General features: G+C 41.4%; 1 protein-coding gene across 3 annotated transcripts in view; it reads right to left on the minus strand.

Moving 5' to 3' along the window:
* Positions 1-997: 997 nt before the first annotated feature.
* MRPS27 (mitochondrial ribosomal protein S27) overlaps positions 998-26,608 on the minus strand; it is an 86,301-nt gene continuing 60,690 nt past the window's right edge. For all 3 annotated transcript variants that reach the window (XM_059175201.1, XM_059175200.1, XM_059175203.1), the window contains 7 exons: positions 20,083-20,197; positions 15,545-15,623; positions 11,992-12,107; positions 8,105-8,207; positions 5,520-5,662; positions 4,614-4,784; positions 998-2,233 (listed from right to left, as the gene is read on the minus strand). In XM_059175201.1, the coding sequence (XP_059031184.1) occupies positions 1,994-2,233; positions 4,614-4,784; positions 5,520-5,662; positions 8,105-8,207; positions 11,992-12,107; positions 15,545-15,623; positions 20,083-20,197 (967 nt within the window). In that variant the 3' untranslated portion in view covers positions 998-1,993. The remainder of the gene's footprint in view (positions 2,234-4,613; positions 4,785-5,519; positions 5,663-8,104; positions 8,208-11,991; positions 12,108-15,544; positions 15,624-20,082; positions 20,198-26,608) is intronic.

A 26,608-nucleotide genomic window follows, 5' to 3' on the forward strand; every position in this document is an offset into this window, starting at 1 on the left:
TCATAGTGAAAAAAATGACTTTAATAACTAATTTTCAGGGCCTGTGAATACACAGAAAATCTACAACAACAAAAATCCCACACATATATCTGATATCCATGGCCAGCAAGAAGTGTGAAAACACGATGCAAAGTTTGGTGCCAAGGCAACACGGTCCCACAACGAGGACAGTCAGGTATTGTACTGCTGCTCAGTGGCAGTTTTCATGCTCCGCACTCTGGCAAAAACTGGGGTAGGGACAGATGGGGAGGAAACAGAAGGCCAAGTATTAATGTGATCCTTTATGCTGTGATGGTCAGTAATCTACGGAGCAAAAGGGGCCTTCTGATCCATCTTGAACCTTCCCTCTTGACAAAATAAGGAAGTGGTGGAAAAAGTCCTGTCCCTGATAAGCCAAAGTATCATAACTTATTTTGAGTTTTGACCTTCTGCCTAAGACTCAGCTCTGCTCAGCAACAAGGCCCTGCGCCAATGTGCATGGCAGGTATGGCCAGCAGTCAGCACGCCAGGTGAGGAGCAGGGCTGGCCTTGCCTCAGCCACTTAGCTTGTTTCCACATTCAAGAAAGGGGTTACTCTACCTCCCGCACAGGGCTGCTTGAGGTATTGGCACACACTTTGTCCTCAATTCATGTTAACGGTTGTGGTGGTAGTTGTAAGTGCCAAAGTCTGATAGAGAAGAAAGGTTAAAAAGTGTTGCTCAAAATCAGACTAACCATATTAATTGTGTGACTTCCTCTCTTCCTCCCTTTCCTTTTTTTTTTTTTTTTTAAGATTTTATTTATTTATCAGAGAGAGGGAGAGAGCAAGCACAGGCAGACAGAATGGCAGGCAGAGGCAGAGGGAGAAGCAGGCTCCCTGCTGAGCAAGGAGCCCGATGTGGGACTCGATCCCAGGACGCAGGGATCATGACCTGAGCCGAAGGCAGCTGCCCAACCAACTGAGCCACCCAGGCGTCCCTCTTCCTCCCTTTCCTAAAAGACAAAGAACACAACAAAAGAATCCCAGGACATTTATTTCCACAAGTTCTTGATAAAACAGCACAACCTTGAACAACAGTGTTTAAAGGCAAAATTACACAGCAAACAGGAGCTGCCCCTGAATGCTTTCACAGAGAAACTTCAGGAAGGAATTTCCACCTCCTGACAGTTGTACAATTATGCATGTCTCCTAAGTACTACAAGCCCCATCCTGCCTCTCGTTTTCTCCTACTTCTGCAATTGAAATGTGTATTGACAAGTTGTACGTGTGTGCACATGTGGACACAAAGAGCTCACTTTACCTCCTTGAGAAAAGAGCTCAGAATGCTTTGGAAAGAAGTTACCCCAACATGATGGAGAAGCCAAGCCAAGGAGGCTTTGGAGCTAGAGCTAGTGTTCTCCTCAGAAACCTTTCCACTCTAAAAATATCACTGTGGGTGCCTGAAATTTGAAAGCCAGTGGGCTCATGGTGGTGTTCACTCCTGTCCTCAATTTCCCCCAAGTTCAGGTCTGCAGAGAAGAGACACAGGGGAAGGAGAAGGTGAGATGTGTGGGCATCCCACACCCAGCTCAGGCTGGGAGGCCATGGAGGGGGATGAGGCTTAGGATGTGTACTCTGCCATTGGCGAGATACCATTCAAAAGCCTGTGCTCAACGCCAGGCTGTTCAACCAGTCTCTCCCTCTACCACTGCTATGGATCAAGAGTTTTCACTGTTCAACACTGATCCTGGACCCCAGAACTGCCCCCCCCCCCGTAGGCCACAGGTGCACCTTGTTTAAGGTGTGTAGCTGGGGCTTCAGTCTGACTGCTTGCCACTCACAGCTCTGCAGCCCTCCATGGCATGTGATGGGAAGTCAGTGCCTTCGTACGTTGACAACTGTGGCTCTGATACCACAAACGGCCTGCTTTAGGCAAAAGAAGGGCGGATGGAGGTGGCTGCCCTCAAGTCACCGTGAGTCCTGGGACGGAGCTAGTGAAGTTCTTGTGCTGGGGCCTGGAGCGCTGGGGGCCTGTTAGGCAGATGTCTTTGCTGCTCTCCGGGCCTCGTACTCCTGCTTTGCCCTCTCCCTCTGCTCCTCTTCCCTTTGAATCAAGTGTACCCGCTCCAGATGCCACTGCTGCAGCTTCTGCTCATAGGCCGCGATGTCCTCGGCTTCATAGGTGGGGAGCTGTTCCTTGATGAGCTGGGTGGTCAGAGCCAAAAGGCTTTCTGACTCAACTCGGCCCAGGGCCTCAAGCTTAGAGTGCAAGTCCTGTTGGAAATCAAGGAAAAAAAGGATGGAAGGAGAATGCAGATGAGAGAAGGCAAAGCAGAAAGGAGATTAAGTCATTTGCAAAATCTCCACATATTCTGCTTACAGGAAAAGGCATTTTATTGGGAACCTGTCATGCTGCCTTTCATCCAGATACAGTGTTTGTTCCCTTCTTTTTTTTCAGTCCAGCACTTTTGCTAAGATGCACCACATGTGATTTCTCTCCTTTCACTCACGACCAGTAAATGAACTCCATATGCTATGATTTTCTATGTAATTTCTTGTTTTAATCCATAAAGACAGCACAAACCTAACAAATCTACCTTTCTGCTCTGACTTGCACCAAACCAAGAACCAAACTCCCAGAGCAAACCACTCCAAGATGCACACAAAATGGCAGAAGCAGCTGATAACCGGGCACAAGCCCGTCCACATCTTTTCCTTCAGAACGATGGAGATAAATGTTTGCTTAACCAGGGTTCCTTTCAACAGATGGAAATCATTTCAAGAACTTTCTACTAATGGCATGCTAAACGGCTCCCATGAGTGCTCGCACTATTATAAGCTTCCACCTGCTGTGTTCCGTCGCAGGTCAGCCTTTACAAACTGCTCACAGCTCCATCTGAAATGGCATCTTGGTTTGGGCGGTATTGTATTCCTGGAGGAGTCAAGTACTAAAAACACTAATCTCCTTAAGTGCTTCAAGATGTATACCATCAAGAGAGAGCCACTCATGGCTCAGCTGCAGCTTATGCCACGAATCCCCATGTTCCAAACACAAGCACAATTCACTGGCATAGGTGATGAGGTTTGCTCCAATACGGGCCTGGAAGGTGGGCAGGATCCATACATGAAGGAGTGGCTGGAGGCCTAGTGTGCTGGGTCAGTCCTGTAAAAATGGACCCCACACAGATTACCCAAGACTAATAAAAGGCAACAGGAAAAAAAGGAAATGCACAATGAAAATGATTTCTTTCCGAGATCACTTTCTGTGCAGTTTGGAAGCAAGGAGACAGTTTGGGACAAGAGAATAAGGATTCAAATCTGAGTCAGCAAACTTTGGTTCAAATCCCAGATCAGTCACTTACGGGCCAGCGCGTCTCAGCCTGGTGTCATGTAACACAGGAAAAGCAGCTTCTGCCATGCAGAGCCGCAGTGAGGATGGGTGAAACGCACTGATGCCTACGACACAGCCAGCAGCCAATAAATGTTTGTCTCCTCTTTTCAATTTTCAAAAATATGCATGTGTAGAAGAATGAGGACTGAGAATTTAATGCAGCACAGATTTCTATTCTTTGAGATTAAATATATAAGAAACAAGCAGAAGAGGCAGTCATTTTTAGGTGTGTTATAGCAGCATTTTTTGTTTGTTTTTTAGACTTTCTTAATCTGCAAAGTTAAGAGGAACAGGTAGGTATGTAAGTTCTTTACCGCCAGTTCTGTGTACCTAGTATCGGTCAACCTTTCTCAGTATTCAAATTCTGAAAGAGAGACCTTGAACAATGACTTTATAGAATTAGTGGGAGGAACAGCAGCTGCAAGTACAGAGAATCCTTGCAACACTGGGACAGAGGTATCCCATGTTCAGCATTACTCAACATGTCATCAATAGGCAAAATGACACCTCTCTGCCCCAAATGACACATTAAGTCAGCTGGCATGGATGGGAAGGTTTTCTGCTTCATTTAAAGAATTCTTCAGGCAGCACATTTTTCTCTCTGCCCTTTGTAGACAAGAAACAAAGCAAGGAAGAGGCCAAGGGTTTAACCTGTAACACGGCTCTTCTTCCCTGACGCTGATAACAGAGTATTTTGGGCCATGCAGTTGAAAGCTACCAAAGACAGCTTGAGTGCTCAAGACTATTTGGAAAAGAAACAGTGGAAACGTGCTTACATCTTCCATGCAGTCCAAAAACCTATTTGGAGGGCCCACGTGCACAACACAAAACCAAACAACAGAAGATGCCTGTAGCTGATCTCCACCATACTTGAATGTGGCTTTCTAATTCCCACTTGGGGTTTTGGTTTATCAAGCACATGCGTGCAATACAGAGAAATGACCAGATCCTTTCCACCTGGGGTTGGAGTCAGGCGACTACTCTGAGTCGGCAAGCTAGTACCCTCCCATCAGACACATCAGGGATGAGTGTGTAATGACACTCTGCTCCAGTGAACAAAACTGGGACTGATTAGCTCATGCACAAAAAGGAGTATAAAAATATTTGTTTCCATTTGTTTAAGACTCCTTCCTGTTTGAAGCCTCATTGGTGATATCAGTTTTTCATGCCTGTGTGTGTGACAGTGAGGCATGAAAGGCCTGCCTGTCTGACACCACAGCAAAGAAGCACAGTGGAGGGGGGCTCAGTTCTGCTACAACGCACCTTAAATCGTTCCAGATACCAGGGAAGCTTGGACTGTTCGGTCTCCTCCACGTCCAGCTGCTCCACCAGGTCTTCTGAGCCCCGGCTGTCTTCCCCTTCTTGGGACTGTTCCTCTGAAGCCGCGGGGGCTGGAGCAGTCAGAGCTTTCAGCGTTTTGTCCAGCACAGCCAGCTGTGGGGCAGAAAGAGGGGGCAGGGACTAACCATCCTGTGGCCCTGAAAACACACCGTGAAGAGAAGCTGGGCCAGGGAAAGGAAGAACAGTTGGGATCTGCAACTTGTGAACTCTTTCTCTTGTAAAATTATTGGCAAGAGTCATGGTTATCCAATTTTACATCAGAAATTCCCCACTGGATGGCAGGGACAACCTAGCACAAAGTGTGTGGTATGAATATGCAGGCTCAGAATCACCTGTGTACGGATCAGCACCACAGCACCTGATTTCACCTTTAGTCAACTGGGGAAGGACCCAAAAATTATGTTTGATGGGGACTTCAAGCATTCCTCTTCCATGCTCTCTTCCTCAACCAGTTTGGAATTGGGAGAAGGACAGAAAACCCACCACAGAGCACAACCAAAAGAGGGTCATTCTGAATGTGCAGGAGAACCTCAGAATCTAGGCAAGTCTCCTTTACAGAAAGATTGGAGCTCAGTTTCAATTCCAGGGGAGAGCTGTAGTTTTCCTCTCAGACAGCTATGGCATCAACATTCATCTTATTCTCTAATACTTTTTGTCAGTAGCACTGAGAATGTATGTGGATTTTCATTCCTTTTCAACTGGACGAATACGCGATTCTACAGAGTGAATACAGCAGGGGGAAGGGGAAGACCATGCAAACAAATTCACAGGCTGGCTTACGAGGAATAGGAGATGGCTAAAGGACAGACTCAGAGCTGAGGGACGTACCGCTTCTGCACACAGCTTCCCATCATCCGGGGACGAGGCCACCATCTCCATCACTTGAAGGGCTCGGTCAAGGTAGCCGGGTTGCCACAGCAAAGGCATGTTATGGTACACAGCCCGCAGCCCTCGCTGCACCTCCACCTTCCCTGTGGCCAAAAAGAACAATGAAGAAGCCTCGGCCATGGCTTCCCACTATGTATGAGACTGAGGACTTGAAAGCACAAGTGAATATGAACCAGGAAAATCATTTCAAATCTGTACCAAGAGCCTCATCCTGTCCAGTGATCTGGTGCCATTTCAGATGGATGATGAAGAATATGGTGAAATTCACTGAAGCTGTTTTTTAATACAAAACTGTACGAATATGCTTTTCTTCTTTTCCATTTGGTGTGGTGGAAATTATCATGAGGATGTATGAATCACAGGGCTGAGGAAAATTTAGAGAGGTTGATAATCTGTCTTTTTAAGTGGAACTACACTTAGAATACGAGTCAAACAACTGAATACTATTTTTTGTTTCAAGAACAAAATCTTCCTCTGAAAAAGAAATCCCACAATTATCCTACAGTGGAAATCTTGTCAACATATGACAACTTTCCCTGCCAGCAAATGTTTGGTATTTTTCAAAATGCTCCAAAACACCCCCATCGACTGTCCTTATGAAAAACAACAACAACAACAACAAAAAAAACCCAAAACTGATTTTATTCTTCTTTCCTTTATTTGGGCTTCATTGTCCTTTTCAGATCTTCAGATATGAATGTTATTCTCTGTACCTCAAATCATCACAACTGGAGCTCAAGATGTGGACACTAGACGGCAGGGACCTCGGCTGGGCCAAGGGACTGTCTCTGTGCGCCTGCAGAACAGAAGCCCTCTCTGCACTAACGGCCAAAGTCACCTTGAGGTGCCAGGTCTTAAAGCCACCTTCACTTATCTTTCCTGGGAAGGAGGATTTGGGAAGGCTGTGGTAGGACATAAATAGACAAAGCTTATCAGGTGACAGCTAATTTTAGATTTTTAAGACGTTGCAGTCCCACTCTGGGAAGCTGCTGCCATGGGGCTGAGAGGGGCTGCATGCACAGCACATGACACAGAGATTTGATCTGATGGCCTCCCATCCCAAAGCACCAGGGCCTCCTGCACAGAAACAGCAGCTACAATGTACTTTTTCTTGGCCCTTACAACTCCCTCAATATTTCACACAGTCCTGAATACTCACCTGAAGGCAAAGGTAATACACACGTAACTCAACAGCAAGAAAGTAGATGGCATATTAATAGGAGAAAACTATTTTTAAAAGGAGTGGTCAAGGGGCACCTGGGTGGCTCAGATGGTTAAGCATCTGCCTTCTGCTAGGGTCATAACCCCAGGGTCCTTGCATTGGGCCTTGCATGGAGCGGGGAGCCTGCTTCTCCCTCTCCCTCTGCTGCTCTCCCTGCTTACGCTCTCTCATTCTGTCAAGTAAATAAATAAAATCTAAAAAAAAAGAAAAAAAAAAGTGGTCAATTCTTTTACTAGTCTGATAGCCAGCTGATTAACTCTAAAATTCCTCTCCCTCCGTCAGACTACAACAGAATCAGCATCTAAGAAGGCCACACCACATTTGTTAGTGAGGAACAATTTCAAAATTGCTAAAACTTTGATGATTTTCATAAAACGAAGGTAAGTCAAAGCAGTGTATGGTTAAGGTGCCTTCTGAAATAATATGCATTTAACAGACCTCTGTAAATCAGGGCACATTTTTTTTTTTTTTTAAGATTTTATTTGACAGAGAGAGATCACAGTAGGCAGAGAGGCAGGCAGAGAGAGAGAGAGGAGGAAGCAGGCTCCCCGCTGAGCAGAGAGCCCGATGTGGGACTCGATCCCAGGACCCTGAGATCATGACCTGAGCCGAAGGCAGCGGCTTAACTCACTGAGCCACCCAGGCGCCCCAATCAGGGCACATTTTATGCACACTTAGGTTGGATGCTATTTGCCCCACTTCCACACAAACAAGTTCCGAGGCTTCATCCTCCTGACATGACTTTCAATGCCATCAGGGCATCAAAGTAAAGCAACCATCTCCCAGCATGGAACAGTCACATTGTATCAAGAGTCTCTCTGCTTTCCCAAAGTGCTACTTAGGTCCACTCTCTGAGTAGCCCTTCCTTCACCTGAAAACAATACCAAGGATATGAGTTCAACCCTAACTCTTAATTTCTTACCTCCTGGACTTTAGGTCTAAAAGAGACACCAAGATCTTTGTTAGTATTGGGAAAATTTTTACTGGCTGGTTCTCCCGAAAGAGGGCCAGAATTTTCCTTTCTTTACCCCTCCTCACACTGATCACCACGAAACATAACCCAAGGCCATCAGAACTAGTTTTCACCTTGCAGCGGTGACAGATTTTTAGCACCTTCTTTACTGTCTCTTAAGGTTTTGTCCCATAGCTGTTAAGGTTATCGAGGTCTATTTTTATGTCTAAAAATGAAAAGCTGTATTGGAATTTCACTGGTACACTGAAATCAAATAAAAAATCATTAGAATGTAGAAAATGCATCAGTTCTATCCAAAAGGACAATATTTGTAAGGATCACTTAGCTTACCAAGAAGTGCATAGCCATACAACTGGGAACTCAACCCCACCGAGTTCTTTTGCTTTAAGCCTGGGAGTAACAGGGATGCACCAAAGTTCCTCTCCTCTTCCCACTGCAACAGAATAAAAGAGATCATCGTCCAGTCAAACAAAGAATACTTCATGCAAAAATTTGATTTTTAATGATTTTTAATAGGTGGAAAACAAGTTGTAGCACTAAATTAAAAAAAAAAGTAAAATAACAAAGCTATAGGTACATTATAATCTTAATTTTATAAAGAAAAGACAGTTATACCTAATGACTAATACAGGAAAGAAATACCTTCTGTTAATGGATTTCTGGAAATTATGAGCCATTTTGGTTTTTTTCTTTACACTTTTCATTATTTTCCACATTTCTGGCAATGAATAAAAGTTCCTTTTGCAATCAAAAAAGCCAAACAAAACAAAAATAAAAAGCACACTCTGGACCAATACTGCCTTGAGACAATCAATAAAGATCACACTTGCTGTCAGCCCAATATTCACTCACATTGCTATGACATGCTGGGGCAAGCTTTTGAATTTTAAACAAGTCAGCAATGATAAGACTCCCACTTCACAGTGTAAAAATAAATACAACTATTAGGTTGCTTTTAGATAAATCTGGCCTCTTAAAAATAAATTGGACAATCAGAAACACTTAGTGACCATTTCTTTCAACCCAGGCTGCCAAAATTACACTTCAGGAAAACTGGCGTCTTCTGAGAGTTGGGAAAAAAGGGGCAAAAATGCAAGTATTGCTAAGCCTGCTGTAGAGCAGTAACAGCAGGGACGGGAGCTCGCTATAAATGCTGGTCTCAAAGGATAGCCTTGGCAACAACCCCAGACAATGAGAGCTGTGATCTTGGTGCTGTAGGAGAACACACTGGTCAGAACCCTTGCTTGGGCTTAAAAATAAAGAACACAAAGACCAGGATGCCCTGCACTCATGTCTGTAGACAGAGGTCAGGGAGGAAGCAGAGAATGAATGAGGCATACAGGCTGCAATTGTAGCCAGGTGTAACGGAGGCACCCCAGGTGTTAATGGGCACCCAAACCTCTTTACTGGCAGTGGCCTTTGTGTGGTACAAGAGTCATTTCTTACGGTTTTCTAAACCTTTGTAAAAAGCAAAGATCTTGGGAGAAAAACAAAGCCTCCCCAGGCACTTGTGTAGTACAGTAAGTGAAAGAGCTGGTAATAGAGGACAGGGCATTTCACTTTCAAAAGAAAATTGCCCTAAGGTTTGATTTCCCCCCACATAAACTGCATGAGAAGGGACCTGGTGAATAATAAATAAGGAGCCTTAAACTTTTTTCTTTTCTTTAGGGAAAAACATGACCTATAGTATCAAAATGCAATAGGGCAAAGAGCCAAAGGGTGGTGTCCTTGAAGCTCTAGGAACTGAGTCGGTGTAGTGATGGTTGGCTGGCACAGAGATACTTCTGAAAAGACTTTTAAAAAGATGAATGACAACAAACAAATGAATGTCTTACATATTTTTTTGAGAATTCTCTGAGAATAATACAAACACCGCTGATTATATGAAAAGCTATTTGTGTGTTAACGTCAGAGATCAGGTCTCTCCCAAACCTGTAGCTTCTATTGTACATACTATTATGAACAAAATCAGGTACTACTGCTCCAGGGTCAAGGTTCTGTCCATTTGTGCCAGTGCCAGTGCCTTTCCCATTAATACAAAGCAAACCTCACTCTCCCACTCCCTTCTCCACTCCCCTTCACTGCTAGATAACCCAAAGCACTCCTCTACACCAGCTATCTCCTCTCTGCACCTTTAAATCACCCCACAATTCATTCCTATTTCCTTTCGTCCCCTATTATTCTATGGAAACACAGGTTACAATTTAGTGCCTTCAGGCCACTAAATTCAATGAACTTTTTGAAAGTCCTCATCTTACCTACCCTTTTAGAAGCATTCTAAACTGTAAACCACTTCCCTTCTGTGGTTTTGGGGACCCAAAGTGTTCCTGATTTCCCTTTTTGCTTTACGGCTCATCTGCAGAAATTTACATCTAGATGTATTATAAACTATATCTCCAGTCCAGATTTTTCCAGGAAGATCCCAACTTCTTTCATAAAAATCTCTTGGTTGTTTGAAAGGCATCTCAAAATGCAACATGTTCAGAGCCAAACTAATGATTTTCCTCATAAAACCCAGTCTTTTTCCAGAGTTCCCTTTGTAAGCACACAGCAACCTTTCCATTCAGATATAAGAGTCAAAAACTAAGGAGGTTAAGATTTCACCTGTATGTCCCTGCCTCCAAATACAGTTCCCCATCATGTTATCTGCCTCCGAAGCATGTTCACTGGCTACTGCTAACTCCACAGACATTCTGGTCCCCAGGTTTCATTACCTCTTGCTCAGACAACCATGTAGTCTCCCAAGTGCTCTGACCATAAGCCATAAGCCATGATGGCCCCAATTCAATCTCCTACCCACATTACAGCCAGATGCGTCTTTTCAAAACACAAATCAGACCATATTACCCCTTCTACTTAAAAGTTCTCAATGGTTTCTCACTATTTTTAGGTTATACAAATACAGCTTAGCATGACCTACATTCTCTAACCTTATTTCACCCTTTGCCCTTCTAACCATTCTCTCTGCTGCATCTACACTGTCTTCCAATCTTCTTCCAGCCCCTTTCTGCTCACCATAGTTTTTGCCACTGGGCTTTTGCATGTGTTAGTTTCTCTTTTTGAATCGTTCTTCCTCTCTTTAGCCAGTTAATTCCTATTCATCTTTCAAATACTAACACAAGAAATATTTCCTTAAGGAAGGCATTCCTAACCTAAGTTTAGAATACAAACAGACAAAAACTCCCAAAATACTCGCTTGTTGTATGAGAGGTCTTTGTAGTTCTCATTATAGTTTTATATTCATGTATTTGTTTTGTTTTGCTTTGAATGCCTGTATTGTTCTTTGGCTGGGAGCAGGGAGTGTTCGTTTACTATTGTATAACCAGTACTTGGCAATGTATGGAAGGCAGTCACTGCTCAACAAAAATTTAATGAACTAATGCATGTGAGGTATGCCACAGGCTACGACCCTCATCTTAGGAAAGCCACACACACTATAAATTCTTCTGAATATGAGCTGGATTAGATGTCCTTTTCAGTTTCTACCCGAACTAGTAAATTTTGATGCTGCATCTGAAGTTGAGGGTAGACTGCAGGCTCAGGCTGCCTGGCTTCCCCAGGTGGTTTGTCACCTAAGAGTCGCTATTATATAACATCTCTGTGTTCTAGTCTTCTCATCCACATAGAATTATGAGGATTAAATGCATTAATAAATTAAGACACTAAGAACGCAGCCTGGTATAAAGCAGGTACTATTTAAATATGAGTTATTACTGTTATTACTGTTGGTATTCTTAGGGTAACAGTAAACAATGATTAAATAGCTGAACCCAAGAGAGGAAACCAAAACTTGGTATTCTGGACTGACTAGAGCAGCCTCAGGAAAATACTGATGACAGCTGAACATTCGGCATTGACTGCCTGAGGTTGTGGTCAGTTAGATGCCTCACTGCTTCTTTGATACTCAAGGCCAACGTCACGGTCAGTTGCCCGTTTCTGAACACCTGAGGGGCATTCAGCCTAGTTCAAGTTTCAAAATGTGTATAAGGATTTTCACTTGAGATTCTTTCAAGTGGAGGAACTTCCATCCAGCTCCACTCTGTCAGAAACCAGAAACTAAAATGTAGAGAAGGAGCACTCATTCCTGGCTGTTCAGGGGCCACAGAGTTGCATGTCAGATTTTGAAGGCAGGGGTCTCCTCTCCCCACCTCCTCCCTGCTCAAGAGGCACAGCAGGCTTCTTGGGCTCTGAGTACCTCTGGACAACCCACCACTTACGCTGCAATCTGTCTTCTTGGCCAGGCAATGGTATAAAACATGGAGGGACAGAAGCTGGGTGGAAGGTACTTCAAAGGCTTCTTGCATCATGATCTCAAAAACCACGGTTAAAGCATCTGGCAAAAAGATCAAAGTAAAAATGAGAGGGTATTAGTTTTAGGTAACATCACCAAATCTGTACTTAACTATAAACTTAAAAAGTGGGGCATGACAGAAAAATAAACAGAATTAAGAAGCAAAAAAATGTGAGCTCTGATCCCAGATCTTCCACAAACTAGATCTTTCCCAAGTATTTAGCTTCTATTATACTTACTATTATATACTAAGTCAGGTGCTTTTGTACCAATGTTCTCAAGGACATGGAATAATCTACTTAATTTCTCTTAACTTCTCCCAGTATCATCCTCTTAATGATAATAATAATAAAAAAGTATCTATCCCACCTACTTCAATAGACTATGGCAGAAAAGCACCTGGGTGTCTGAGTCAGTTAAGTGTCAGCCTTTGGCTCAGGTCATAATCTCAGGGTCCTAGGATTGAGCCCCGCATCAGGCTCCCTGCTAAGTGGAGAGCCTGCTTCTCTCTCCCTCTGCTGTTCCCCCTGCTTGTGCTGTCAAATAAATAAATCTTAAAAAAAATAAAATTAGGGACGCCTGGGTGGCTCAGTTGGTTAAGCAGCTGCCTTTGGCTCAGGTCATGATCTCAGCGTCCTGGGATCGAGTCCCATATTGGGCTCCTTGCTCCGCAGGGAGCCTGCTTCTCCGTCTGACTCTGCCTTCCACTCTGTCTGCCTGTGCTCGCTCTCGCTCGCTCTCTCTGACAAATAAATAAAATCTTTAAAAAAAAAAAATTAAATTAAATTAAAGAAACAAAACAGAATAAGGGGCACCTGGGTGGCTCAGGTTGTTAAGTATCTGCCTTCGACTCAGGTCATGGTCTTAGGGTCCTAGATTCAAGCCCCACACTGGACTCCCTGCTCAGCAAGGAATCTGCCTCTCTCTCTCCCCCAGATCATGCTCACTTGCTCACTCTCTCTCTTAAATAAAATCTTTAAAAAAAAAAGAGTACATACAAAAATGCCTCATAAATTGTGAAGCAAATTTAACACATCATGTCCGCCAGCTAGAAGAACTAAGGCATAGAGAAAGGAGACAAATATATTTTCCAGGTCACCCTGACAAGCAGAATAGAAGGTCAGCTGACTGCCCCATTCTGGGTTCTGGGACCTTCCCTGTGTTGGGGAAAATGAAGACAAATGCTAGCGATGATCCTAAATCCCAGATATCATTATGGAGACAGAAAACTGAGGACTATAAAAAGGATAATTAGGCCCAGTTGAAAAAGACTTGAAAGACTGGAAAGGAAAATGCACATTCATAAATTATAAGCCCCTGACTATAAAATACAATGTAAGATATTTGTTGCCACATGAACGCTTATCATAGCAGATCAGACCTTGAGCAATTTTTATTTTCCCTTAAGATTCCACAACATAGATGGAAGCCAAGAAAATCAAGTTCAGACAATTTCTTTCCCTTAATATTTGTTGCTAAATTAGAGATTGTTAATATTGGTTTAAAATATGGTGCCAGAACATAAAACAGGCACAACAAATGTTTTTGACTAACTAAGCTGCTGTGTTAACCAATTTTTGCATATAATCATAATTATAAGAGTTAGCACTGACTTGCAGCTGTTCCTAGCCAGCTGGCTTTGTGCATGTTGTCATGGTTTTAAATGAGGCCATAGGCAAGTACTTCTATATTCTTTCTGGAAATGGGGAAACTGAGACACACCAGAAAGTCATCTACTAAATCAGCAGCAAATAAGGACCTGGAAGAGATTAAAACAACAACCCCAAACAAACCAGTATTTTAAAAGAATACAATTTAAATCTAAAAATCCAGTTTAAAAAAAAATCTGGTTTTTCAATTGTTCATTACAGACTCCAAAATTATACATGAAAAATATGTCAACTTACTTTATCTTTTATTTATATTCTGCATTTCATTCAGCTTGGGAAGTGAAATTAGATTACCCTGTACAATCAATTATCTTTTCCTCCATATTCACTTATGTGAATATCCTATCCTATTAACAATAAAAAGTATACTTTCTAAATTTTTGCCATAAATGATAATAATCTTCATTAAAACTTGATTTTTAGAAATCCTCAATATTAAATATTTACTCTGCATTTAGGGAAAAAAAAGTCCTTTGATCCTTCTAACATGCCCTTTAAAGAGAGAGGGCAGGGAGAAAACTACATTGAATAATTCTCCAATGATACACTATTAAATCTGATGTTCATGGAGCATAGATTTGGTAACACAGAAAAGCCAATCCTCTTTCACTTGAATTCAGGAAATGTAGGTTTAAGACTGAATAAGAAATAGACAAGAAGGGATAAATGACATTTCAAAAAATAATATACTGCACATATTCTTTGGCATCAACAACTGCAAGTCTTTTGAGAGACAATAAAGCAGATATTCCGAGTAGACAAAGGGGAGAGGTGGCCACACTCATGGAAGGAATGCCCTGTCCCTAGCCTAAGCACTGAGTATGGATGCAGTGGGAAAGGCCACTGGTGCTGGTGTGCAGGGACAAGGGGATGGAACCCGATGGCAGGAATCTCAGATGTTATAAATGCATAAATGCCCACCAGTCTATATCCACCTTCCTGAGGTACTGACTACTAACATAGCTCCCCTATGGGTAACACAGTACTAACATAGCTAGTAAAAGAGTTCCATTGTAGCTCCTCAGTACCAAGCCTGAGGATAATATGGGGGAAAGGGAAAGCCAGGTGTGTCTTTACACAATAGCAAGGCTCCTCTTTCCCTCCCTATTGGCACAGCCCCCAAGTAGAAGCATGTTGTCATATGATTCCCTAACCCATGGACACTGGCTGGACATTGGGCCCCCTGACTCCTCTGTACAGTCTACTGCAATCTCCATCTTTCCTTGGACTCCCTTATTGTAGTCGAAGTGAAGAGTCACTTCAAATTAACTGCATAGGCTCAAGAAATTTGGGGGGTAAAGAGACCTCAGAGATTACCCACCAATTTTATAGATGAGCAAACAAGAGACTGGGGAGGTAAAAGGACTTTTCTTCATAGCAACAATACTACTCTTCCCAGAAAATCAAGTGATTTTCTAGTCTTATATTTCACACGGAATAACAACTGTGTCTTAAACTAAACAAAGTTAGCAAATGGTATTTTTTTTAAAAAGAGTCAAGCTAATAATCGCATTACTACAATCTTAACTAGCCATGGCTGCTCAAGCAGTTTTATTGCTTAACTAAATTCTCTGTCCTTTGCACAAGGAGGCAGGAACAAAAAAACTTGAGAAGCTGAGTGGAAAAAAACCTGGATACGATTGTCGTATCTGGGCAAATGGTATGGTAAATCAACTATGCATCTATTTCTAATAGAAAGAGTGATCCAAAGAGACGTCATTATGAAACAAAATAAGCGAATTTGCCCATACTTACTTCCCTTTAGGAGATGAAGCCCCATTATAAAAGGACCCAGGTTTGGTTTCTTACCTTTGTAATTTTCTTTCTTTATGAAATAATCCATCAGTAAATTGAATGTAAAGTTATCTGGAAAAATTCCATACTGGACCTGGAATGGTAATGAAAATAAAAGGAAAATAAGAGAAAAATATCCACTTTCGCTCAGTTCATAATATATGCCTATGCATTATTCATGACAAAACTTGCCACCATTAGCTTTAAGATACTTGCCTATCATTTTACAGCATCTGTGACAGTGAAATAGAAGATGTGACTCGTGAGGTTTGGTAATTGCAACTTGGTCGGGGTAAGAAAATTGTGAGTGGGTGTATGACACAAGACAACTGATATGTGAAAAATAAAGCTCAACTGTAGTATCTTATCAAGGCTAACAAAAAAAAAAAACCCTGAAAATGAAAAAACAAAAAACAAAAAACAAAAAAATAAACAAAAAATAATAAGCTCCCCCACTCCTGATACTCCACTGATTTAGCAATTCTTTTTATAAGGTAAGTATGTCAATGCAAAAATGGACTCTCATGAGAAAGTACACATTAACACATTATGTTCTGGTCTTTATTTTTTCTCCAACTTTATTGATTATAAATTGACAAACAACGTCATGTAAGTTTAAGGGGTACAACATGATGATTTTATTTTTTTATCTGAGAAAGAGAGATAGTGAGAAAGAGCACTAGCAGGGAGAAGAGGGAAACACAGTCTCCCTGGGAGCAGAAGCCTGATGCGGTGCTTGACCCCAGGACCTTGAGATCATGACCTGAGCTGAAGACAGACACTTAACTGACTGAGCCACCCAGGCAACCTGAATTTGGCTTTTTTTTTTTTTTATTCCACATGTGAGATCATAGGGTATCTGTATTTTTCTAATTTATGTCACTTAGCATAATGACCTTAAAGTTCATTCATGTTGTCACAAATGACAAGACCTGGATAATATTCCACTGCATACATATATACCACATTTTCTTTATCCATCATCTATCAATGGACACTTGGGTTGCTTCCAGGGTTGGTTATTGTGAATAACTCTGCAGTGAACACAGGGGTACATATATCTCTTTGATACCCTATTTTCATTTCCTTTGGATATATACCAGAAGTGGGATTTCTGGATCATATGGAAGTTCTCCTTTTTATTTCCTGAGGAATCTCCATACTGTTTTCCATAGTGGCTGTACCAATGAGCATTTCCATCAACAGTACACAAGGCTTCTCTCTCTCTCTCTCTTTTTTTTTTTTTGATTATTTATTTATTTATTTGACAGATAGGCAGAGAGAGAGGGAGAAGCAGGCTCCCTGTGAACAGAGAGCCCAATGTGGGGCTCGATCCCAGGACCCTTGGGATCATGACCTGAGCCAAAGGCAGAGAGTTTAACCCACTGAGCCATCCAGGCGTCCAAGGCTTCTCTTTTTGCCACAATCACACCACCAGCATTTGTTTTTTCTTGCCCCTTAGACTGTCTTTTAAAGAATTTAGAAATATTCCAACAAAATATTACTGAGTTCCTGTTCATGAGCAGCTAAGTATTTGAGAATCCATGTTTCCCAACGTGTGGACCCTTTAGCACTGCCTCAGAATTCTCTAGGAGTATTTTTTAAAAAGTAGATTTCTGGGGCACCTGGGTGGCTCAGATATTGAAGTGTTTAACTCTTAGTTTTGGCTGAGGTCAGGATCTCAAGGATGTGAGATTGTGCCCCAAGTTAGGCTCCATGCTCAGTATGGAATCTGCTTGGAATTCTCTCCCTTTCTCTCTCCCACCTCCTCTGTCCTTCTGGTCGCTCTCTCCCTCTCTCTCTAAAATAAACTCTTTTAAAAAAAGGAAAAAAATGCAGATTGCTAAACCTTAGACTTAAAGGATCAGAATCTCTGGGAACAGGGCACATAAACCTGACGTTTTAGTGACCCTTCTATGTCATTTTCATGCACAATCTAGTAATGATCTACCTAGACTGTGATTATATTTTTGTTTTAAATTCTTACTTGAGTAGGATTAACTACCACCCCCCACCCTGCCCCATTCTTCCTCCACCAGCCACCAGAAACACCCGAGGAATTTTTTTCAATTGATAACACACCCTCGGGGAGAGTCTGACAGTCCTAACACCCCAATTACGAATCACTGATGAATTGAGTTCCTATTACATTAGGTGGTACGGGATGCCTTAGATGTGCTGAAATGGAAAAAGGGTTTAGAAGCCATTGTTTTAAAGATTGTGGCTCATGGGCAGTTTCTATATTTCTCAAAGCTGTCATCCAAATCAGCACTAATCCCCAGGGGCAGGGCAAAAACAAAATATTTTAGAATGATAAAACATTAAAGCTGGAAGGAGCCTTAAAAATCAACCACTCAGTGGGGCACCTGGGTGGCTCAGTAGGTTGGGCTGCTGTCTTCAGCTCCGGTCATGGTCTCAGGTCCCGGGATCGAGCCCCACATCAGGCTCTTTGCTCACTGGGGAGCCTGCTTCTCTCTCTCTCTCTCTGCCTGCCTCTCTGCCTACTTGCGATCTTTCTCTGTCAAATAAATAAATAAATAAATCTTTAAAAAAAAAAAAAAATCAACCACTCATTGATTCTCAGCCCTGGTTGCAAATGAGAATCAGCGGGAGAGCTTTAAAAAGATATGGTGAGGGATGAAGAGGACAGAGCACAAAGTATTTTAGGGGCAGTGAAACAACTGTATGATACAATAATATATACATGACATTTCACATTTGTCCAGGCCCACAGAATGTACACCACCAAGAATGAACCCTAATGTAAACTATGGATTTGGGTGATGTGACAATATAGCTTCATCAATTGTAACAGACAGATCACTCTGGTTGGGGGGCAGTGTTGATAATGGGGGAGGCTGCACATGTGTGGAGCAGGAGCATACAGGAAATTTCTGTATCTTCAGCTCAATTTTGTTATGAACCTAAAACTGCTCTAAAAAAATAAAGTTTATTTGAAAAATTTTTGTTCTGGGGCGCCTGGGTGGCTTAGTTGTTGGGCGTCCGCCTTTGGCTCAGGTCATGATCCCGGGGGTCCTGAGATCGGAGCCCGACATCGAGCTCTCTGCTCAGAGGGAAGCTTGCTTCTCCTTCTCTGACTCACCCTGCTTGTGTTCCCTCTCTTGCTGTGTCTCTCTCTCTCTCAAATAAGTAAATAAAATCTTGAAAAGAAAACAAAAATAAAGCATATTAAAATTTTTTTTGTTTGTTTTTAATCCATTAAAAAAATGCCAAAAGCCTATGCTCTATAAAGGTTAATTAAATGAGAATCTTGGGGGTAGAGAAAAGCAACTCTAAAATTTTAAAGAGTCTTGTGTGATTCTAATGCAGAGCCAGGGTTGGAAATCACTGATTAGTACAACTCACTTGACTTAGAGTTGAAAAAACTAAGACCTAGATGGGTAAAATTATTTGCTTGAAATTATAGGCAACTGGTAGAACTTATGAGATTATAGCCTGGGTCTTCTGATTCTTGTCCAGTGTTCTTTCCACCAAAAGACTAGGAACAGCAGAAAATCAGATAAGCTTTTATGCCTTTCTAGACACTTTCTGTTTTGTTTTCAAAGAAATATTCCGTGAATATAATCTGTGTCATTAAACTCTGAACTAATGAGAATAGGATTTGATCCATTCTTTCCTCTGGGGCTTAATATTAAATTTTGCAGTAAACATATTTATCTGCATTATTCAATTATTAGCTTCCTGAGGGCAAGGAAAGGATATGTTCATTTTTATAGACATTGCTACACCCAATGCAATTTCTCTCACACACACACACACACACACACACACACACACACACACAAACTGTCTGCAATGTATGTTAAGCTAAATTGGGCCCAATTCACAGAAAAAAATAAATTATGGTATCCTTTTGAGTTCTAACATACAATGTTCAGTGGCACTATAAAGATAATATGTTCGCACAAAAATATTGTTAAAATCCCTTTGAGTCAAATAGGGTTATAGCTTGAGACTTACAAAAATAACATTCACAATTTTTGCTTATTTTGTACTTTATTTCATACTATAAAGATAATGAAGACTCACCCTGGGTGGAATGTAACATTCGGAAAAACCCTAATCATAGGGGACTCTGGGGCTCGAGGAAAGGAATCAAGGAATTCAGCAGATGTGTTTTGAGTAACCTAAGAAATATCTGTCTTTAAAAACTGTGTAAGATAGTCTGAATACGCTGGAGATCACATTCCAGCAAAACGGTCATGTCTTTGTCCCTAAACATCAACAAAGGGAACCAGGCAAGAAATCCATACTTTAGGGATCAAGAATGAACCACCAGTGCAAAATTCTTGTGACTAAACTTCCTTTTGCTTTTAGTTGTCATTTTCCAGTCACTAGGTGTGGAAAAACAGCAGCTAGGGAATTTTTATATTTGACCATTGATTAACTTATAGTCAATTCCATTCAAAAAAGGATATCTGGGAGCAAATAGATATCCGAAGTTATTTATTGTCTTAGTCTTTGCTATACTATAATAGGTATTAACATCTAAACTCAGGAAAACAAGCTGCAATTACCAGGAAAACACTCACCTTATTTACAAGGGTATATAAGGCTTTGTCTTGTGCACCGTATTTTAGACACTGTCTAATCCAGGTGTGGATAGTCCAATCTCTCAGGTACCAGCAGTTGGGGCTGTGTCGAAATCTAAATAAAGCATAAGAGAGAAAACTGGGGTTAACTCTGAAATGTCAATGCCAAAATGCATCCTCAATCAGGTCCTTCTTGTAGATATTTACCAATGTGCAGTCAGTGTTACCAAAAATTGTAAAGGTCAACAGTCAATAAAAACAGTCAATAAAACCTCTTAACTGTAAAGTATGAAATGGGAAAGAGGAGGCAGAATAATAACAAAACACCCTAAATGCTGTATTCCTTACTTAACACTTCTTGATGCAACATCTTGTTTTAAAATACAAGATTTATAAAAAAAATGATCTGGGTAAAACACAAACCATGGCATTACACAAATACGCCTTTCATTAGAACAGAGATGTGAGGCTGAAGCGGACACTTTTGAAGTTTGAAACAGATGAAGCACAAATGGAGAAAGGAATACCACAGCAACTCTAGAGGGATATCAGCTTTGAGTTATATTAATATTTCTAATGGCACTTCAGAGAGATCAGGACACTCTTAACTGAACTAAAAGAAAAACAAAAAAAAAAAGCAGAAAAAAATAAAAACGAAGCACAATTAAACATCTAGGTCATCCAGGATCCACGCCCTCCCACTGCCCTCTTCGAAGCTCCATTCTAGCCCATCAGTTTGCCCATGTCCTTTTGTTTCCTGTAGCTGCCCACATGGCTTTAAAAAGCCGAAGTAGCCCAAGCTGAGGTGTGTGTGGCAATGGTACCTACAAAGGAATGGAACCCAGAAAGGTATTCTGAGCACTGCTCTTGCCTCAAATTGTGCACACACTGGTGGTACCCAGGGCTGGGGTGACTCCTTTTGTCTGCAGGTCCCTGCCACAGACTGAGGGAGAGACGAGATGCTGCTGTGAGGGGGGTGGTTAAAGAGCTTTGTCTTCCTTTTTCTGTTTATCTGTTGTGATTGGGACACATCATCAAATGTCGTATCATTCAGGGGAGGTTCCCATAATTTCTTTAATTGTTCAGGAAGCACATTAATCTCCAGACTCTATAAAAATGAAACTGTTTTCTTAAATAAAAGAGGTAAGACAAAAACTTGGAGCAAAGGATTTTGTGCCATATTTGAGTTGAGGATGCGGCTAATACCAGTGTTTTTTAGAAGCTGGTTATTCAATCTGCCACCTGCTATTTCCTGCCATCTGCTATGGGGATAGTCTCCTGCTGAACAGGTTCTCTGCCAAAGTAAAAGCTGAGAAAAAGAGAGGAAGTGTGAAGTAGTATTTAATTTAGGATATTTATTAGTGCTTTGGTGAGAAATTTGGCAAAAACAAGATCTGAAGATGTTTTATGGATACAGAGTCATGTAACCCTCTTTAGACTTCAAAATATCTTACATCTTACTGGAAATTATTTCTCACTCTTTCTTTACAGAATTAACCCTTAAAAAGCAGAAAGAGAGATGGGACACCTGACTGGCTCAGTCAGTGCAGCATGTGACTCTTGATCTTGGGGTCCTATATTTGACCCCCATGAGCTCCATGTTGGGGGTAGAGCTTACTGAAAGAAATTTAAAAAGCGATACGACTTTTTATAAAAAGGACAGAAAGAGAGAAATATGTCAAATTATGTTCTGGATGAAAATGACCTAGCCAGAGTAAGTCACTGTATAGGTGCCCAAGATACTAGATCTAAGGAGATCTTCTGCATAGAAATGAAACAAAATATATCTGTTAGTAGTTCGTGCTTTCCCTCACATTTTAAAGTCAATAGTTGAGCTATTTGAGTTCCTCTCCTTACTAATCTGAAACATCTAAGATTTAAAGTGTAATGGCCAATTATTTTAATTTTTAAAATTTTAATTTTTAAAGAGAGAATTCAAGAGAATTACCAGGTGTACTGCCTAAATGAGGGTGATGCTGCTTGCTGGCCTGTAAGCCCTTGCTGGGCAAGGAGGGCCATGGTTCAGCAGTGACTCCTCAGTGCCTGACACAGTTGGTGGCCCACAGGTTTTCAGCAAATAAAAAAAGAGCTTTGGTCAACAAATGTATAAAATGCTATTATGTGCTGATCCTTTTGCTAACATCTAAGACATATACAAAGAACTGTAAATTTCCTGTTTGGGGCATTTCTAATTTTATTACAAACACGAAGTACACAGACATAGTTCACAACACTATGAGGTAGAACACAGTAAGTGCGAAGGAGACACAGGGCATTGTTAGCTGCTGGGAAATGTCCTGGGTAGCAGTGACGGTTAAGTTCCATCCATTTTTTCTTTAAAAACAAATGGAATTAGAAATGCCAATTACCTTCTCTACCCAAGATTATTTTAAACCTAAACCTTATTTTAAAAATCTAATCTTCTGCCTTAGGATGTCTCCAGTGACTACAGAACTTGTGACATTTCTTTCTGATAGACTTTAAAACGAGAGCACCATGACCAAATCCAACCAAACACCCTTTTTATTTACACTTTAAAGAAAACAAAGATTAATAGGACCTAGGTTTAGACCTTCAGAGTTCAAATTAAAATTTGTTTAAAGTCGTTGTTAATGGTCTGAGGCTAATGTTCATACTCTGGAAGTATGAAGAACAGAACAATTTTATCTTCTCAAAGATCTTGTCTTCTCACACTTGGATTTCTTAGAAGCCTAGAGAGAAAGTTACTCAAGACTTTACACAAGGATCTCAGAACAGCGGTCTTTGAGAGATTTGTCAACTGACCCTCAGGGGTCTTTAGTTATGTTCACTGTCTCCCTCATCCTGGAACAGGGCTACTTGGTATGATCTCTGCTCTCTAAGACCTAGGAATCCAGAAACACAAACATGTCTAGGACATGTTCAACTACGTGAGCATATTAAATCAACTTGGGAATACGAGGGAATTACTTACACCGATTTTATGAAATATGCTCCCCAAACTGCAGCTCCTACACTTCCCAAGCAGGCAGCACACGAACTCCTTTCTAAGTCCTTATCGGTGTTAAAAAAGAAATTAGGACACAAACATATGTGTGTTATCTAGCTGTCTAGAACATAAACAACTCAAGCCATTGAGACAGTAGGGTCCACCCCACTCTGGATAGTGAATTTGAGGACTTCTCTATCAATGACTTTTAAGCAGTTCAAACAGATAAACATGGGCCCTGCTCAGAATTGCCAGTGGTAATGTGATATGCAGGTAAGTCTCTGGAAAGGGTACTTGTCTGGAACGATTCTATGCACTGCTGGAGGAGCATTCTCCCGTTCAGCCAGGAGAAAGGCAAAGACACGAGAACACAACTAACACATTGATTTTCCAATTTGCCTGCAAACAGACTGGCTTTTGTTCTTGCCTGCTCTGACCACCAGCCTGGCAGATTACAGGCGGCCACTGTCGGAGTCCCCTCTGTGCCCTGTGCCATCAGCTGTTTGCTCACCTCGACAGAAGCTTTATTATTGTCCAGGCCAGCAGGCTGCCAAGCTAGGCAAACCGTGTGAGTGTGGAAAAGATAAACAAATGCAACTCAGATCTCCCCAACAATGCCTGTGCTCATGGAGGCCATGGATATTTGGAGTTTCCAGCTTAAAAAATATAAGTAAACTTACAACAATTCTAAGGACATGAGAGTATTTCCTGGAGTAAGGACATGAGTATTTCCTGGGAAAAAGAAGGACAGAATGAAGACGTGCACTCTCAACCTCTACCTCTAGTTCTCAAAGTTGATATCCCAAGGCCAAGGACACTCTGTCCACAGTGCTAAGTGGCGTTCCAGGTGAAGACATAACTGGCCTAAGAAGCCAAATCATAGACAATCACATGGCAGGAACTGGGAAGCTTCCTCTCCTCAAAATCAGGCTATATTCAGGACTGCTCAGGGCATTCGCCTACACCATGGCTCATTCAAGATTAATGCCACCAGGAAGGAAGCAGAGAATCACAGGCTGCAAAACTGACTGGAGGCAGAAGTCTTTGATACCCCAGAGATTTTTGTTTATAAGGGAAGAGAGGTTATATTAAAGAAGCCAAGAGTGAAAAGCAAAACACCAGAGACTTACTGTGATTACACAAATGGTACTTTACTGTGTGAAAAAGTCACATGGTATATCCTATCTGTAATCAATTTCATCATTTCATTGAAAAAAAAAAAATAAAGGGGGAAAACAGCCTTTTCTCCACAGGGTTCATCTAAAGGTTACTGCTGAAGGCAAAAGCGACGATGTTCATCAGCTCTTCAGTACAGCAAGTAAATGTGCTTCCGACTGGGCAGGGCTGATGCACAGATGCCAGAGCCTGGAGCTCAGCGGCTCCACCATTTCGCTGCAGCACTGGCTCTTCCATATGAATGAGCAAGCTTTCCACAACGTTTATCTGATTATGAGAGCCACCAGCCTTAAACATACACATGCAGTTTCCCCTCCTCCCTAGTGAATTCTGTATCCTGTGGCAACAGGCTTTCCAGATGGAAACCTCAGCTTCTGGGCTGGGCGGGCACAAATGGAGGCGAGTGAGGGGCCAGGGCGAAGAGAGGAAAGAAAGAGTGCCAAGAAGAAAATACAGCTGGCTTCAAAGCCTGTCGTGTGGACTGGGACTCTTATCAGTGAAGCAAAGTATGTAATTATTAAAAGGTCTGAGCACTTCCCTGAACTAGAACCAAAGGGTAAAAGGGTGTCCTGTGACTATTTAAGCCAGAATCTGATTCAATCACTGCTAATGACTTTCTCATTCTAAAAGGATAATTAGTTTCTTTTGCAAACTTCTGGAAATTCTGCTTTCATCAATTATTAATTGCAGCCCCAAACCCATAAAGAAAATCAAGTTTTGATAATTTTCTAATGACTATTATATTTTTGCCAACTGTTTAAAAAGGGGGTAGGGTCTAATATAGGAACTGATAATAAAGACACAGTACTGTAGATTTTAAATCTCTTCCCTGATTGAGATCCCAGAGTCTTAATCTTTACAAAGGAACTTCAGTTAATTTTAACTTTCAGCAAACATGTTCCAAGTGTACACTAAGAGAAGCACCAGGAACAATAATCTGGTCTGAAATGCTCCTCCCTCAAATGGCCAACCAGTTTGGGCTCAACCACTGCCAGAGAATTCATTATCTCCTTCATGAAGCAGATAAAAAAGATTTTTTTTAAAGTTCTAATACTTCACTTTTGAGAAGGACAGGCTTACAGGAACAGGATGTACAAGCAGTAAAATTTATACTTTTCAATGTATGGATCTGTAAGTTTTGACAAACCCAGTTGTGCAATTACCACTACAATCAATATGGAAGAACAGTTCTGTTACCCCTACAAACTCCTTAATGTCTCCTTTGTCGTTAACCTCTCTATGGTTTACTGGTCAATTTAAGCCAATTTTATATAGACAATCTTCTCAAGTCTTTTTCTAACCCCACAGTGATTAATTTATGAGAGGAAAGCAAATATGGTAATAAAACTACAATTTCTATCAGTCAGTTTATAATTCATATCCTGCCAATTTCCAAAAAGAATTTGAAAAAATTAAAACCCAGTTTGCATAAGACCTTCTGGTATCCTTGTTTGCCATTCTAAAAAGGGTGATAAGTAAGTGGATTTTTGGTAGAGAATAACACAGACATAGAATTTTGCAAATGTGAAGTGCTAAATAAATGCAGTATAATAACACATTTTTTGAAGTGAAGATGGATAACAGAGGGACTCGTTAGGTATCAAAGTCAAAGTCTAAATTTGTCAGACTCGGGGCTTAAAAATGAGGTCATTAGCATTTCACCTGGAAACACAGTGGTATGACATGTCAGAAAGTAGGAGAAGTACTCCATTTTCCATGTCCTCTCATGGAATAGGAAAAAAGCAATGACAAGATAATTATGGCCCCAAATTCTTATCTCTTTCCCTTCTCTCTGTCCTGGTTATTGTTTTGCCAGATCGGCCTTTCTCAATCTAGGAAACATATTTTTTATTCATGACGTACATACCAAATAGCTACCCTGTGCCACGTGATCTATATTCTTATCCTATTGGTCTAACTCAATTTTCCTTGAACTCCAATCTTAAAAATGACATCTCCCCCTTTCTGATGCAGAAAGAACACTTACAGACTGGCTATGTTCTGCTGTTCTTTCTCTTAAGGTATTTAAAGGTAAGGAGCCAACCAGAATGAGACCAAGTGTTCTTTGTCTGAAACCTGGAACGCCATTTTTATTAGCCTCCAAAAGGTGATGCATATGGATGACAGGAGGATTATTTGTGGGAGAATGGGACAAGAAAATATATTTACAGTGATTGCTGGGTGCTTCCTTGCTTGCGATGGTCCTACAAGCAGAAAATGGCTGTCTTTGTGGCCAACAATTCACCTGCTAGTGAAACTGCACCCAGAAGCACCTGGTGGGGCTCCTCAGCTACTTTACAGCTGGACATACAGGTTAGCTTCACTCCTGAGACACCATCACTGGTGGGCAAGGTGAGGCTAAGGGGAGGAAGAGGAAGTTTT

Source organism: Mustela lutreola, chromosome 5 (genome assembly GCF_030435805.1).
Source record: "Mustela lutreola isolate mMusLut2 chromosome 5, mMusLut2.pri, whole genome shotgun sequence".
In the NCBI taxonomy this organism is placed as follows: Eukaryota; Metazoa; Chordata; class Mammalia; order Carnivora; family Mustelidae; genus Mustela; species Mustela lutreola.